Source organism: Anarrhichthys ocellatus, unplaced genomic scaffold (assembly GCF_004355925.1).
Source record: "Anarrhichthys ocellatus isolate YVR2014 unplaced genomic scaffold, GSC_Weel_1.0 scaffold908, whole genome shotgun sequence".
Taxonomy (NCBI): Eukaryota; Metazoa; Chordata; class Actinopteri; order Perciformes; family Anarhichadidae; genus Anarrhichthys; species Anarrhichthys ocellatus.
This window is the reverse complement of record NW_022280882.1, coordinates 1-16167: the sequence shown is the minus strand read 5'-3', so window position 1 is coordinate 16167 and position 16167 is coordinate 1. Positions and strand designations below refer to the sequence as shown.

At 41.9% G+C, this 16167-nt stretch overlaps 1 protein-coding gene across 2 annotated transcripts; it reads left to right on the top strand.

The window, feature by feature from the left end:
• Nucleotides 1-452: 452 nt before the first annotated feature.
• On the top strand, nt 453-16127 carry LOC116377111 (myotubularin-like). 2 transcript variants are annotated; one of them, XM_031838666.1, is made up of 15 exons: nt 453-2060; nt 3194-3266; nt 4825-4919; nt 6266-6376; nt 6933-7034; nt 8567-8650; nt 8839-8988; nt 9802-9987; nt 11702-11884; nt 11989-12144; nt 12305-12352; nt 12521-12613; nt 15113-15226; nt 15313-15489; nt 15928-16127. In XM_031838666.1, exons 1-15 carry the CDS (start codon nt 2004-2006, stop codon nt 16108-16110), a joined length of 1812 nt encoding a protein of 603 aa, XP_031694526.1. In that variant the 5' UTR covers nt 453-2003; the 3' UTR covers nt 16111-16127. The 2 variants fall into 2 exon arrangements, with proteins under 2 accessions (XP_031694526.1, XP_031694525.1); XM_031838665.1 differs by having other exon boundaries at nt 15925-16127.
• Nucleotides 16128-16167: the final 40 nt, after the last annotated feature.

Genomic DNA, 16167 nt, shown 5'->3' with positions numbered 1-16167 from the left:
TATATATATGTGTATATGTATATGTATATATATGTGTATATATATATGTATATATGTGTATATATGTGTATATATATGTGTATATATGTGTATATATGTATATATGTGTGTGTATATATGTATATATGTGTATATATATATGTGTATATGTGTGTATATATATATGTGTATATGTGTGTATATATGTATGTATGTGTATATGTGTATGTATGTGTATGTATGTGTATGTGTATGTATGTGTATGTGTGTGTGTATGTGTGTATATATGTGTATATGTGTGTATATATGTGTATATGTATGTATATATGTGTATATATATATGTATATATGTGTATATATATGTGTATATATGTGTATATATATGTGTATATATATATGTATATATGTGTATATATATATGTATGTATGTGTATATATATATGTATGTATGTGTATGTATATATGTATGTATATGTATGTATATATGTGCATATGTATGATTTTGGCTAAACAAAATAAATTGAATTAAATGTGATGTTGCTGGAATAATGAGCTAATTGATTTTACAATTATTAGTAGTTTGAGAACCCCTACTTTAGTGCATGTTGGCGCATGTAAGTCTCTGTTGTGTGGAGGAAATGCATATGATCTGAACTCTGTATGTGAGATTAGGAGGATTTGGATTGCTTCTCAGCAGCTGACGGAGCTAACGGTTTTTAATGAAAGGGGAAGTGGAGGGTGGGCACTACGCTTCCGCAATAACGCCGTCGGTCAGCATTATCAGCTCTAACTGTATGTCAAAATGATTATTAAATAATGTCAATCTATCCCTGACATCTATTAACGATATAAATATGTTGATAAGGCTTAATATAGTGGGCAACAAATTGCCCTAAAAAGGTACAGGCCGGCTCACTGTATCAAGCTCTCTCACACATAATGCACCTATTGGTGCGCTTACACACACACACAGAGAAAGGAAGAGGAGAACCTCCTCTTTTCGAGGGTCAGTCGTCTCTCACACGTCACTCCGTCACTCAGCCAGTGAGAGAAACAGGTCTCAGATATATAGCTGCTTGGAGAAGGTTGTGTCTGAGTAAAGGTAGCTGCTGTCCTTGGGTCTTATCTCAGAGAGCATCCCATTCCAGCCATCGAGCTTGAGCCCCCAGGAAACGTGTGCATTAAAACGGCAAAACAAGCTGTCAAATTCCAAACTAGCAAACAACGTTTACTTTTATTGTCCGTTACCCTGCTAATATTGTCTAATGAGAGACGAGGACAAAAATCAGACTCCAAGGATTTTTCCTTTTTATGGAAACGGCTATAAAATGTGCAATAATCACAGTGGTAGCCCATAAAATACTAATGTGCTCATATGTGGGCTTACCAGATGAAGACAGACTGTAGCCTATGCCAACATATAAAATAATATTACCTGGCTTACTTGAGACGGTCTGTCTATCGATGTGTTTCAGTGCCTGGGACAGCGCTGTGTCTGCAGGCCTACACATAACAAGCAATAACTCATCATGTTTAATGTTGATGCATGAGGAATAATGTGCCATTACTATTCCCTATTTCATGGGGATCTTGGAGTTATACATTTATTAAAACAACAGCAAATCATTTGAACATTGATAACCATGTCCAAGCCTCAGGGTCAGCCTTAGTAATGTCTAATAGCATGAATTATTCATTTATGAGTGCTTCTTCTCTTTCCACCTCACTCCGTTATTTAACTCACCAGAAATGCATCATCCTATGTAAAATTCATACACTGCTGTCTTGGACTAAGTTAATACTGGATGTGCTTCTTGCGGGTGCCCTGGTATCAGCTGTATTACTCACAAGTTCTGTCTTATCTGACATAATGTATTCGGGCCCTGGGGCTGTTCTGAAAATGTTCTGGTGTCTCTCATATATTCTGCTGATGGATCTTTACTTACAGTCTGGTGGTAACGTGACAGAATAACAGCCTGTGTGTGTCTGTCTTTGTCAGCCTGTGGAAGCCCCCTCCCTGAGCGATGGCTTCACCAGTCTCCGTCTACAACTCCAACCCCTTAGACGCACACATCTCCAGTGTAAGTGGGTTCATGTGGGTCTGTTTGCTGCGTGTGATGTGTCTGCAGTGTGGACTGTGAACCTGTATCAGCTGGTTAGTGTTGTTGTGGGATACTCGTACTTCTTACATGAGAAGTACGAGTGAGGGATCAGGTCCTGGTCTCTGCACTAGTGCCACTACTGGATGGTTTTGGGGGGGGGGTGGTATGTACCGAGCTAAAGAAATTATAATTATTGTCATTTACTGCAAACATGTCCATGTAGCATTTGCTACCTAGCCATGAGGTAACGGTCACGCCCACCTCACACGCATGTGACGCAGTCATCAGTGAATACGTTTACATGCACACTCGTATTCTACTTTGATACCGAATATGACAATATTCAGAGTTTGATATGGTTCATGTAAACATCCTATTCCGTTTGGATATTCTGAATTAGGCCTTATTCTGCATGGAGCTTTAAACACTGAAAAGTTTCAACAAGAAGCACTCAACCTAGTTATTAATATTAAAATGTATGATAATCAACATTATGAATGAAGTTTTGAACTATTCGGTACAGCCCTATGAGCCACACAAACACTACACCAGCAGGCCTGATGAAGAGTAGGCAGTTATAGGGTTTCATCACCCAGCCAGTCAAGTCTTCTTTATGAAGAATTGAAATAGATATTCCTAACATACAATACAAACTGTCAGTGTTAATAACACAGTAAAGCTTAACACATATTTCCTTTGTGGTGCTTGTTATTAAAAATCAGATTTAAAAAGCCCAGTGCTCTCTGAATGGAACCGAACAGATGAAGAATGAACTCACCAATAGAATGGAAAATAATTAAATTAATAAACAAAAATTCCAAATAAGGATGAAGAGCAGCGGTGTGAATGTAGTTGCTAAGCTGCTTAATTCCTCCGTGTGACAGCTCGTCGGTTCAACATCTTAAAAAGGAGAAGTGCTGTGTTCACCGTGTCTCGTCTCACTGAATCTGACACTTCAACTGGTGACGCAAACTACTTCCACTGAAAATAAAGACAGCACGAGATAACGTGTGAAACTGATGCTATTTTATACCTGTCCTTTCATATACACGTGTTCCTGCCTTTTCCTCTATTGTTTAGTGTCTCTGCCTTGTTCCGTGTGTTTGTTTTAGACGTCCAGAGAGTCTCTGAAGATGGAGTTGTTAGCCGATGTGTCTCTGCTGCCAGGGGAGGAGAGAATCATAGGTGAGTGCACGAAGCTCCATCAGTCCCACCTCTCTGTCGGCTGAGCTGCTTCCAGCCCAACATGGTTCCTCCTTGGAGCCGTGTTGTTCAGTCAGTGTGTGAGCGCCGCACACAGAGGACGGGTCAGAGAGATGTGTGCGTTTCCTATATTACACAAGTTTCTGTGTTCTCCACCTGAATGTTAGTGAAGGTGCTGGTACTGTGATACTCGATCTTTGTTCACATGTTGCCCGATTTACTTTTATTTTGTGTTAGTTCTTAACTTTTTGTTGTTGTTTTGCCTCCAGGCACAGTTCTTGTAGGACTGTTAATGTTAAAGGGGCCGAACTATACATACAGTATTTCCTCTCACCAAGTGGAGACACCTTCCAGAGTCTATGCTCCCAGCAGATGTAAGCCCGGAAATAATTCCAGCACGTAACACCACAAAGGTGAAGATGTGGGCTCAACAGTCACCGACCTCCCGCTGCTTTCATCCATCTTATTTTCCTGCGACCGGGCATCAGATAGCCAGGAGCATGCTGGGTAGTGGAGTAGCCTCAGGTCCTAGCTGGGTTAGCTTAGCTTCCATCTCGGCTCCCCTCCCTCTCCACCCTGGGGCAGTGTGGTGGCGTTTGGTCCGGCCGGGGAGCGCTGATCGTCCGCTGCACTTGCCGTACTCCAATCCCCACGCTGCCTTTTCAGGTGTTGAAGAATGTGTTCTGTCATATGACATAAGTGATAAACACAAAAAAACAACAAATAAATACAAAAATGTAGCGAAATTCATGGAAGTTACCGTTGCCGTAGCAAAAATGTGTCTTGCCAGGACACCCAATAGTTCCATGTACAGCCTGTCAGTCAGTGAGCTTTAGAAGTGTTGGAAGGTGTGTTAAACTTTGGTTAGAGCCAGGCTAGCTGTTTCCCCCCTGCTCCCAGTCTTTATGCTAAGCTAACCACATCCCGTCTCCAGCTCTCTACTCTTCATCTAACTATCTGCAAAAAAGTAAATGACTTCATTTCCATTTGTTGTAGTGATTGTCACCATGTGCCAAGGTCTGACTAATTACTGAAGTGAGTACAGAAAAATGGCCAAAGCTACTGTAAGACATCATTAAACACTGAGGCATTTCTTCTACAATGTGTTTTTGTTTGTTTCCACTTCAAACCGCAGTCGTCTCTTGATGATCTTTCTCTGGACATTGCGGTCCAAGACACCAGAGGACAGTTTAACCCCGGCGCTGTTAGAAAGTCAGATCGGTTATTTATGGCTCGGGACGGTCAATATTCTCTGACTCTGACTGATTCAACCCGACAGTGATTCCACCTGTAATAAGTTGACATGTGATTTAGATGCCAGATGCTGAGTCTAAGTAGATGGTATTTATAGCCTACCTGCTGCACGGCTCTCTTCTCTTTTTCTGCTTCCTCTTCTCTGTGCGTGATGTTGTCCCTTACGCTCCTCACTGCTCGGCAACAACATAAAGTGAAGCTTTCCCGAGCCAGTGAGGCCTGTGTGAGGTCAGACACGAGAGAAGGTGGGGGAGCACAAACGACGTCTGTGTTCATCTGTTTTCAGATAAAGACATCATCTACATCTGTCCATTCAACGGAGCTGTGAAAGGCAAAGTGTTGATCACCAACTACAGACTCCACTTCAAGAGCTCGGATGCTGTAAGTCCTGTTAAACCCAGTCAGAGCGAGTGTGTGTGTGTGTGAGGGATACTAAATAACCACAACCTTTCTCTCCTCATAACACAGACGGAACACAGTCTGTGTGAGGATTTCATTATCTCAGATAATAAACCTCCTTAAGTGGACTCAGAAACCAAAGCAAAAGGACTCTTCAGAACCTGCCTAAGAATCATTACAGTGAGATTGAAAGTATGAAATGAAATCCAGTGATTGCAGTCTGTACACTCACGGGTACATTGCAAACAGGAACTGCTAATAGCTGATTCAGCATACTTTTTAACTGTCAATTTGCCAAAAGCGAAACGGATCCAGGAAAAACCCCACAGGGCACAAAAGAGAATGTGTAGCTGACATTACTCTACATGTTGGCGTTTTCATTATCTGTCAGATTTCCTGTGGGAGAAACTCAGATCCATTCAAATCACCCACCTCTCCCAGAGAAAGACCTTCTCTCTGACAGTACAAGTTGTTATAGTGAAACAGCAGACAGAGAGCAACATTAGCATTCTGTTTGTGTCACTTGATGATTCATCCAATAATCGCTCTCCTGTTAGCTCTGTCCTGGATCTCCACCATCTCCTGAGACCAATGTCTCTTTAGCTGCTAGATGCTCCGCTGTGTCTGTGTGCTGTTCAGGTAGTGAGGTAGTGAACAGTGTGACTCTCACAGCTCTGTCACTGAAAACAGAGGAAATCAGAGCGGTGAGACCAAAGCAAAACAGTATCGCTGTGGACTGAAGGACAAAACTATCATTGAAATGCATAGAAATAACATCCTTGTGTCACTCCATCTTAATTATTCACGATGTGAAAACTTTTATTTCAACTGTTGAAATGATAAAGCATGAGTTTGATTGGCTCAGTGTGTTTAAGGTGCCGGTTACCATAACCACTTTAGTTTATTGACCCAGAAATAAATAAATGTTATTGTCGTTTCAAGACCATTTTGTGCCTCACTGATGTAACGATAATGTTCTAGAATAATGACGCAAGTACACCCTGTCGAAAAGCAATGAACTTTTAATCAGATGGATATCAGAATATATTGAAATATCCAAATAAATGAAACTTAAATGAAATAAATCGCACAAGAAAAACAATAAATAATATTGACTTTCAGCTCTGTTAACAAAATGCCTTGTAATGGTATAAACCCCTGCTGTTGAAATGATGACGTTATGTAAAAAAAAAAAAAGATTTTGAACATTTCTTGTGAATTTTGATCATATTTTCTACTGATAGTTGAGCACTTTAATTGTGTGTGTGTGTGTGTGTGTGTGTGTGTGTGTGTGTGTAGTGATTTTAATGACATGCTAACTTTCTTAGGATGTGGTGGTGACGCTGGACGTTCCCTTGGGTGCCATCAGTCGGGTGGAGAAGATGGGTGGGGCGTCAAGCAGAGGAGAAAACTCCTACGGCCTGGATATCACCTGCAAGGTGTGTTTGTGTGCGTGTAAGAGGTACAGCATAAGGAGTGTCATTGCTGATTGTTTGTGTTTGTACCACCTCACAAATGAAAGGTGCCCTGTGGAGTGTTACTCACCCAAACTGATTGTGTGTGTCTGAGCTTTGTTTACATCAAACACACACAGGGTCCATAGTGTGCTACAGGCTACCTTCAAATCCTTGTACGTCACTAGGGGCTCTTTTGGCTCTTTCACTTTTATTTTCTCATCATTTTGGCTGTGAGTTATTTATTTATTTTTAAATTATGTAACACTCTAATTGACGTACACCAGACTGTGGAATAGAACATTTTAATATACAGAAAAAAAGAACAAGAAATGAATAAATATGTATTATTCATTATATTTATTAATTTATACATTTATTTATTTTTTTAATTATTATTATTATTTATTTATCTTTTTATTTTAATTATGAAAACAACAGTGGCGTTATTTTAAATGGTTAAACTTGTAAAAATGAATGAATATTTGTCAGTTAGGATGAGGACTGCTGTTAGTGTGCTGATCCGCTCCTTCCTGTTCAGGACATGAGGAACGTGAGGTTCGCCTTGAAGCAGGAAGGTCACAGCAGAAGAGATATCTTCGAGCTCCTCTTCAAATACGCCTTCCCCCTCTCCCACAGTCAGGTAAGGACAGCTTCTCCCTCCTACCGCCAACTGATGGGCCTCCTTATTATCTGCCGGGCCAGCGAGGAAATTATTTAATAGATGATGCAGACGGAGCCTCGATTTCTCAGATGGTTTTGATCCACATCATTTACAGCACAATGGATACACTATATTCTCCCCCCACTACTTTTTATTAGTCCACTGAGTGTATTTGAAGCATTTCAATCTGCCCAGTATCAGCTTACAGCCATCATTTAATGCCCAACACTCATGTTGATGCTACGATACGTGTCAAAGCTAGCCTTAGCGGGGCCTCTGTCTCCGCTATGGAGCAGCGGAGACGAAACAGGACGTTTGAAGGCGACAAATGTCTTCAGGCTGTTTTCAGACGTTGTACAGACTGAATGGAATAAAGTTTACTGATGAATTGATGATTAAGGTAGTCTGTAGTTGTCACACCAAACCGACAGAAGAAAGGTCAAATGAAGCAAACTGATGGTCAGAACATGAACCTACAGACCTGTTCTGTTTCTCTGTTGAGGGGATCATTAACAGGAGAGATGCACTAAGACCAGTACAGATATCGGATGTTAGTCTGGTACTGACCCAAATAGCTGCATCGGGTATCTGTGACAATGTGTCGATCTGGTGTCTGATACCATTATTTTAATAAACAATTCAGTACATTTCTATTTCTGTATTTATTTGACACAAAGTTAGGAGAGCAGTGTTTGAGTTAAGCCTGGTCACACATAAGAGAACGATCTCAGTCTCGTACAGCTTATTCATTAGACTCTGGTGTTGGATTGGTATCGACGGGACGCTACTGGGGCTGAATAAGTTGGATCAGTGCATCCATAGACCATTGTTAAGAGAACACTGTCTCCACTTTAAACAGTGAAGTGACTTGTTGCTGGATGACAACTGTGGAAACGTGAGAGAGGGTTTGAGAGAGGACAGAAAGTGTAGCTTAATGTTATCTATGTCATGAAAAAACGAATTGTCGGGTTGTGACTCATTTTGAAAAAGTCGGAGAGAAAAGGCGAGACGGGTCGCCAGGCGAGCTGAGACAGCGCGGCGGTGCTGTGAATGACAGAAAACCGTTGGTTACGTTCCAAAGCACAAATAAATAACCATCAAACTCTCAACAGATGAACTGTGGAGACAGATGCTCTTTAGCTGCGTTTTCCTCCTCTACATTTTAACAATCAGTGAATGTCGTCGCAGTGAGACAAAAACCTGAGGTTACTTTTATCGTCAGGTCTTCGGGCTGAAGGAACCTTTTTAGTTCCTAGAAAAGTAGCCGCGGACTAAAAATAAGCAGTAACTTATGTAGATGAGGCCTGACCCCCAACATGAGATTTCAGAACGAGATTTCTCTATGAGCGAGATTTTGGTTTGACACAATAACAAACAGAACGGAACAAGTGAAAGATAAAGGAAAAAGTTGTATTTCTCTGTAGGGTTCTTTCCATAATGTTGTCAGACTCTTATAATAACAGTCTGAGCTGGTCAGTGAAATGAAAAGTCTCCTTCTCTCCTCCATCCAGCTGCTCTTTGCATATGTGACTCAGGAGAAGTACGGTGAGAACGGCTGGGACATCTACAAACCCATGGAGGAGTTCAGACGGCAGGTAAAGAGGAGCAGCAGCCCAGTACTGCTGTTTATTCACACCGATACGCTCATTGCTACAGCTGCACATAATGGACCTGGTGTAACTGTGCCAACAGAAGCACAAGTTAAAGGAAAAGTTAGAATAATCCTGCAATGCGAGCAGCAGTGTTTCAGTGAGTAACCGATGGTGACGGGTGTCTCTTCCAGGGCTTACCAAACAACAAGTGGCGTATTACGTTCATCAATAAGAGCTACGAGCTGTGTGACACATACCCCACTCTGCTGGCCGTGCCTGTGAACAGCAAAGACGAGGACCTCCGGAGAGTGGCTGCCTTCAGGTCCAGAGGACGCATACCGGTGAGCACAACACCAAGCTGTGTACTACTGAACCATGTCACGCACGAGTTCACAGTCTTTACTCTATGGGGACATTCTACTAGCATTTACAAGGTTTTGGGGAAAGAGAAATACGATATTCAGGCTTTGGATACATAGACAGTATTGTTATATTTTATTGGATGGCATAATATATCACAGAAATATTAGAATGCTAAAATGAGAATAAATGACTGTAGAGCAGAAGTAGAACTGAGAAAGTTCAACTGGTCGTGGCATTTGTTGTATTTACAGCACATCACAGTACGCGGTTTAAGCTAATCATGTGACATTTTTATTTCTGAACTGTCCTTCAACTACTTTCATTTATTATGATCGTTGTTGACTTACCATCCAAGGTAAACAAAAAAATGTACCCGCTAACACTTATTGTTTTACCGTTGCAACACTGAGAGCCTATTTTGTCACATGACAGCCGTGACTAACAAAGTATTTTATCTGCAGCGATACTGTGAGGCAGTACACAGCCAATCAGTTTAAAGGAGCTGTATTTAACATTCTGAACACTAAAATAGAAGCAAACAACTATTTGCCATGTAGTAGTATTAAAAGTAAGAGATGAAAAAGCATCATGAATTAAGCAACGTGTGCGGGTAGAGAAATGATCTGGTGTAGTTTGGGTCACCTGATCGGCTCTTCTGATCGGCCTCTAGAGAGACCACCGATCAAACTGTTGATAACGATCGGAGCACCTCTAGTTTTGCGTGGTTACCCTGGCGCCCTGATAGACGGTGAGTCCCCGTCCTGCAGCACTGACCGGTCTCTGTGCCTCAGGTGCTATCGTGGATCCACAGGGAGAACCAGGCGGTGATCGTCCGCTGCAGTCAGCCTCTGGTCGGCATGTCGGGGAAGAGGAACAAGGACGATGAGCGCTACCTGGACGTGATCAGGGAGGCCAACGACACTGCCAAGCTCACCATCTACGACGCTCGGCCCAGCGTCAACGCTGTGGCCAACAAGGTCAGAGGGGAGAGGACAGACTCTCAGGGGTTAAAGGGGTTAGACACGGGGGGGGGGGGGGGGGGTAGGGAGACCAAAATAACTGAATAAAATCATGACAAAAGAAATGACAGTTCTAATCATTTCAAAGTTTGCACGTTGCTATTTGTTTCTTAAAAAAAAAAAAAGCAGAACCCCGGAAATAAAAACAAAGTCCAGATATCACAAATGGCTAAAGAGGAAGAGTTGATGTACAGATAAAGATAAAATGAGTGTGATGGAAACAGACGTGGTAAATAAATGATAAGTCACATGCTTCATGTACGTCTTTAACTTGTAACTCAAGCGTCCACTGAAGAGACAAAGAATAGCAGCGGGAGAAAAGAGACTGTTGAGACTGTAACAGAAATGTCATATTTCCATCATGTTCACATCACGGTATTCTGTTGTTCAATGAAGGTATATTTGTGTCTTTATTACGCAAACAAAAAAAAATGTTTTAAAAGCAAATTTCTCGCACCGCAATCAAAAATCAAGTTTCTAAGTGAAAATATATAAACTGAGAATAATTTATTTGTTAGTTTTGCTTATGAAACTAGAATTTTTGGTTAAAAAAAATAAAATCTTTGGTTAAAAAAATAAAATCTTTGGTTAAAAACAAAACAATCTTTGGTTGAAAAAAAAAGCTTTGGTTTCAAAACGAAAAGCTTTGGTTTTGAAACCAAAAGCTGAGTTGGGTGTAGTGGGCGGGGCATACGCTGCTGAATGTACCAGGAGTTTCTATTGGTCGGTTTGACTTGTCTCTCGGTATCTGCATCATCTAAACAGTGGGGGCTACATGTCAACACAGCAGCCCTCCATGTCGTTCTTAAAAAGAGACTCCACGACACTAACAACATGAGAACAAAGTGAAGTGCTGCTATATTTAAAATAATTTTGACAAAACAGAGCAGTCAACTTACCTCCATGTCACCGTAACCTCCCGTCTGTGTTTAGATGATGCAGATACCGAGAGACAAGTCAAACCGACCAATAGAAACTCCTGGTACATTCAGCAGCGTATGCCCCGCCCACTACACCCAACTCAGCTTTTGGTTTCAAAACCAAAGCTTTTCGTTTTGAAACCAAAGCTTTTTTTTTCAACCAAAGATTGTTTTGTTTTTAACCAAAGATTTTAATTTTTTAACCAAAAATTCTAGTTTCATAAGCAAAACTAACAAATAAATTATTCTCAGTTTATATATTTTCACTTAGAAACTTGATTTTTGATTGCAGTGCGAGAAATTTGCTTTTAAAACATTTTTTTTTGTTTGCGTAATAAAGACACAAATATACCTTCATATTGTTCAAGCTTTGACTTTCTCTATTGAGTGCTTCATCTTGTTGCGTCGTCCTCTTCTTCTTATAGTTTATTGATCTCCATCTCGTAATGTTCACATAACAGCAGTAGATGCAAACGTGAGGAGAAATTGTATCTTCAGTACCACCATTGCCCAGAGGGGTAAATGAGGAAAAAAATATTCAAAAAAGTTTTCTCACGCGTGTTTATGACGTAAGAACGGTAGAAGTAAAATTGCCTGGAAAATCCTTCTAAGTTAGTTTCTTTTCTTTTTCATCTGTCGAAAAAAGTCACAATAAAGCCATTGTATAGTATGTCCAAAAAATCATAAAGAATAGTGAATATAACAATAAATCTGTAACACAAAAAAATAAATACACACGTTGCTACCCCCAGGCCACAGGAGGAGGCTACGAGGGCGATGAGTACCAGAACGCGGAGCTCCTCTTCCTGGACATCCAGAACATCCACGTCATGAGGGAATCCCTGAAGAAACTCAAAGACATCGTCTACCCCAACGTGGAGGAATCTCACTGGCTGTCCAGCCTCGAGTCGACACACTGGCTGGAACACGTGAAGGTGAGGGAGGGGGGGGGAGAAGAATCCGAATGTCATCATTTCATCTGGGTTTTTTTTTTCTGACTCGTGTTCTAAAGAGCATCTGTGTGTTTGTGTGTGTGCAGCTGGTGTTGTCGGGAGCCATCCAGGTAGCAGATAAGGTCTCCAGCGGGAACTCGGTGGTGGTGCACTGCAGTGACGGCTGGGACCGGACCGCTCAGCTCACCTCTCTGGCCATGCTGATGCTGGACAGCCACTACCGCACGCTCCGAGGGTTCCAGGTCAGTAAACATCACAAAGCGCTGGCTCATCAGAAAACGCCTGTGAGCCGCACAGTGAGCGTTAATAACACCGCCGTAGTGGGTTTTTACTGTGCTTACGCGTTATTGGATGTCAGCTGTGGGGAAATGAATGGACAGAAAGTGACTGGTGTCTTTTCAGGTGCTGATTGAGAAGGAGTGGATCAGCTTTGGGCACAAGTTTGCCTCCGTAAGTAACTCTTTTAAAATTATGTATTTTTTTTAATGTGAATCCACTTTCAGATATTTTTACAACAACATTCAAACAGTTCAGTTTGACATTTATAAAGAAAATGGCTCAGGTGACTGCTAGAAACAGTTCCTGTTAATCATTGTGTGTGTGTGTGTGTGTGTATAGAGGATAGGCCACGGTGACAAGAACCATGCCGATCAGGACAGATCACCCATCTTCGTTCAGTTCATCGACTGCGTGTGGCAGATGACTAAACAGGTATGTTTAACACATGTGAGTAATGTTGCACGGTGTATCGATACTAAAAACGTACCCGTACGTTAAAAATGATACGATTTTGCATATTTTTAGTATCGATACTTCATTAAAATAGGCGCGATCAGAGCGCACTCACTGTTCCGCTCCCTGTCATGCTGCCTGCATGCATTGACTGCAAGGGGGCGGGGCTGCCCTGCGCTCACACACGCAACAGGCAGCGCTCGCTCACAGTGAGTGATCGCAGGGGAGACATGCATCAAGTGCAGGAGCTTTTGCCAACCGTCCTCGGCTTGTTGGAAAAAAAGATGCCAGAAGTGAAATCTGGAAGTACTTTAGCTACATTGCAGACAGTGAAGGAAAGCCCACTGACATACAGAGAACCCGTCTGCAAAATGTGTTTCAAAGCCACACAGATCAAGGGAGGCAACACATGGCAAAGCACCTTTCAGACAGACACCCCGAACTTTTCAAAGCGATGTGATGATAAACATGAACACCCCCAAGCTCACCCATATACAGCCTAACACGGGTAGCCTTAGCCTAGTTTGACGACAAGCCTATATGATCATGAGGTCACAATGCACACACAAGTGTACTAAAGGAAACACAATTGATGCAAAATAGCTACATGCTCGTGGAGCCTGAGGATGGATCTTGGAAAATATCAAAGTCACTATTGAAGTAAATTAAGCATTGTTTATCCACCCACTCCCACAGACAGCAGCAATAATAATCAATGCTATGATGGCACAATGTAGTTTTCATTAATATCTTGCGGTAGGCTAATACTAATATGAATGCCATTCAGGTGACTGCTAGAAACAGTTCCTGTTAATCATTGTGTGTCATTATAAGTGTTCAAAAAGCTGGGCAGGAACAAGCTGGTAAAAAAGGGAACCATACAGATGTTTTATTTATTACTATTATAGATAAATATACCCGTATCGTATTTGTGGTATTGTATCGTATTCTGGTATCATATCGGGTATCATGATATTTATGGCAGGTATCGTATCGAAGTCATAATTTTGGTATCGTGACAACCCTACATGTAGTCAGCCAGCTGCAATCATGTGGGGCTGGTAACCTCCAAGGCATTTTCTTTTTTCACATCTATTGCTTGAGGCAGCAGCTCAGGTTTAATTAAACCCTGTGACCTAAACAAGCCTCCTGAAAATACAATTTAAATAATTTAAGCACAGCAACCAGTGCAAAGCAGAAGGTCGACTGTGTTTGAGTGGAACATGTGGTCACGTTTCCTCTGAAGGTGTCACTGTAGTGAGCGTAAATGCAGAGCTTCGTTTGGCGTCACCTGTCATGTTGTTTTTCTTCTTTCCTTCAATAATGACTATTTAACAGAGACAAAAATATATATATATATTTATTATAATAACACAAGGATTACATTACTATAAATGATGTCCCCACAGTGTTGCATGTCAGGGGGGAGAATACTGTTTCTATATTTGTTTTCCAGTCCAGAATAGCATGAGTTACCCTGAACCACAACGGTGCAACTGGCCTCTAAACATTGAGTCAGTCTGTTTTTATTTGGGCTCTCCGCAGTCTACATAGTGGTTAGATTTAAGGGCTTTAAACTGGGAATTTTCCATCCAATAGGCCTTTTTCACTGCAGCCATTTTGACATATAATTGCAGGGTAAACACATGTGTAATTAATTAGTGTTGGAGCCAAAAAGGGTGTTTTTTGTGGGTGTTAGTATGCCCCGCCACAAGGGGGCGGTCAACAACCTCCAGTTCTGCCGAGTGAAGCCAATGTGGAATATCTTAAAACTTGCATTCTCTCTAATGTCCATCAGGGGGCGACTCCTCTGGTTGTATAGAAGTCTATGAGAAAATGACACTAATTCTCTCTTGATTTATTACCTCAGTAAACATTGTAAACATGAGTTTATGGTCTCAATCTCTAGTTTCAAGTCTTCTTCAATACAGCATGATGTTCATTTAGTAAATGATGGTCCATTTAGAGTCACATAGACCATAAAGCAGAGTATGCTTTAGGGCGGGACTTACTGTGATTGACAGCAAACAAAACCACAGTCTCCAATCCACAACTGCAGCATCACAGAAGAAGCAAGCTACCAAAGACTAACCAAAGGTGTGCGAGTCAAGAGCACATTGTAGCGTTCCATTCTCCACCGTGGCACAATCAAACAGGAATGGCTGCTACACACTCAATAGAACTGACCATAATAACTTTTTGCAACCTCGCCTGTGTTTACCTATCACACGTCAAAATGTTGACCCAAACTTTTGAATGGCAGTGTTTATTATATGTGACACACGGCCTTTTGGCTTTTATCGGCAACCGAAAGTCCCAGAAAATAAAAAAGCTGCAGGGAAAAAATGAGCCCAGTGAAATACGAACGTTTTGGATTATAGATTTTTTTTATTTTATTTTTAATGAATTTTTAAACTTAAAAAATACACATTTATGTTTGATGCAGAATTCTTAACTTTGCTCCTCTTCTCCTCTCAGTTTCCTACAGCCTTTGAGTTCAATGAGCGCCTCCTGCTGACGATCCTGGACCACCTCTACAGCTGCTGCTTCGGGACCTTCCTCTACAACTGCGAGAGTGCACGAGACCAGCACGTAAGACGGGCAGACGGTCGCCCTCTAAATGCTCTGACTTTTCCTTTTGTAGCGTCTCACGACTCCGCCCCCTTTCTGTTGAGCAGGAGGTGAGGTCGAAGACAGTGTCCCTGTGGTCTCTGGTCAACAGCAGGATGGAGATGTATTTGAACCCCTTCTACACCCCCGAGTCCGGCAGGGTCCTGTACCCCGTCGCCAGCATGCGCCACCTAGAGCTGTGGGTGACGTACTACATCCGCTGGAACCCGCGCATACGACAACAGGTAGGACCTCCGGAGAGTCTGTTAATATAGAAGCTTAACAGTGACCCTCGGGGGCCTGTGGACCCGTCGCTTAGTAGGAATGTGGTTTTCCTTCATATCTGTGGCAGCGATTACCTCTTTGTGAAACTGATGTGGCAAACTAAGAACAAAGCTACCAGACAACTTTCTCATTTTGAAAAATTAGTTCCAATCATTTCAATGTAAAGGCAATTCAGATGGCTTCCTAAATTATTCACACAGCCAGAATAGAAGTATGTCAGTCTCCACTCAAGTATTGGGGCCACTGCAAGAGTGGTTTCCAGAATAAAGTTGTAATATTTTAGATGAAGTTGTAATGCCATCAGAATATATTATGTTTCTATATTTATAGGCATGAACTCTCCAGAAATCTACACTTGAGACATTTCGATTGAATTTAGATTGTGTGTGTTGCAGCAGCAGAGTCCGGTGGAGCAGCGCTACAAGGAGCTGTTGGCCCTCAGAGACGAGTACTTGAAGAAGCTGGAGGAGCTGCAGCTGTCCGACTCCCCCTCCTCCCGTCTGGCGAACATCCCCACGCCCAACACCTCCTCCTCCACCACGCCGCCACAGCAATACACACAGCTACACACTCCCCTCTGAGGGCTGGTCTCACACACACACACACACACACACACACACACACACACACACACACAC

Bases quoted from the DNA above. Each gene is read 5' to 3' on its own strand.
- LOC116377111 (XM_031838665.1), top strand. From the start codon at position 2,004: ATGGCTTCACCAGTCTCCGTCTACAACTCCAACCCCTTAGACGCACAC. The intron at 7,035-8,566 runs GTAAGGACAGCT...TCCTCCATCCAG, and splicing joins TCCCCCTCTCCCACAGTCAG to CTGCTCTTTGCATATGTGAC. The intron at 12,145-12,304 runs GTCAGTAAACAT...GTGTCTTTTCAG, and splicing joins GCACGCTCCGAGGGTTCCAG to GTGCTGATTGAGAAGGAGTG.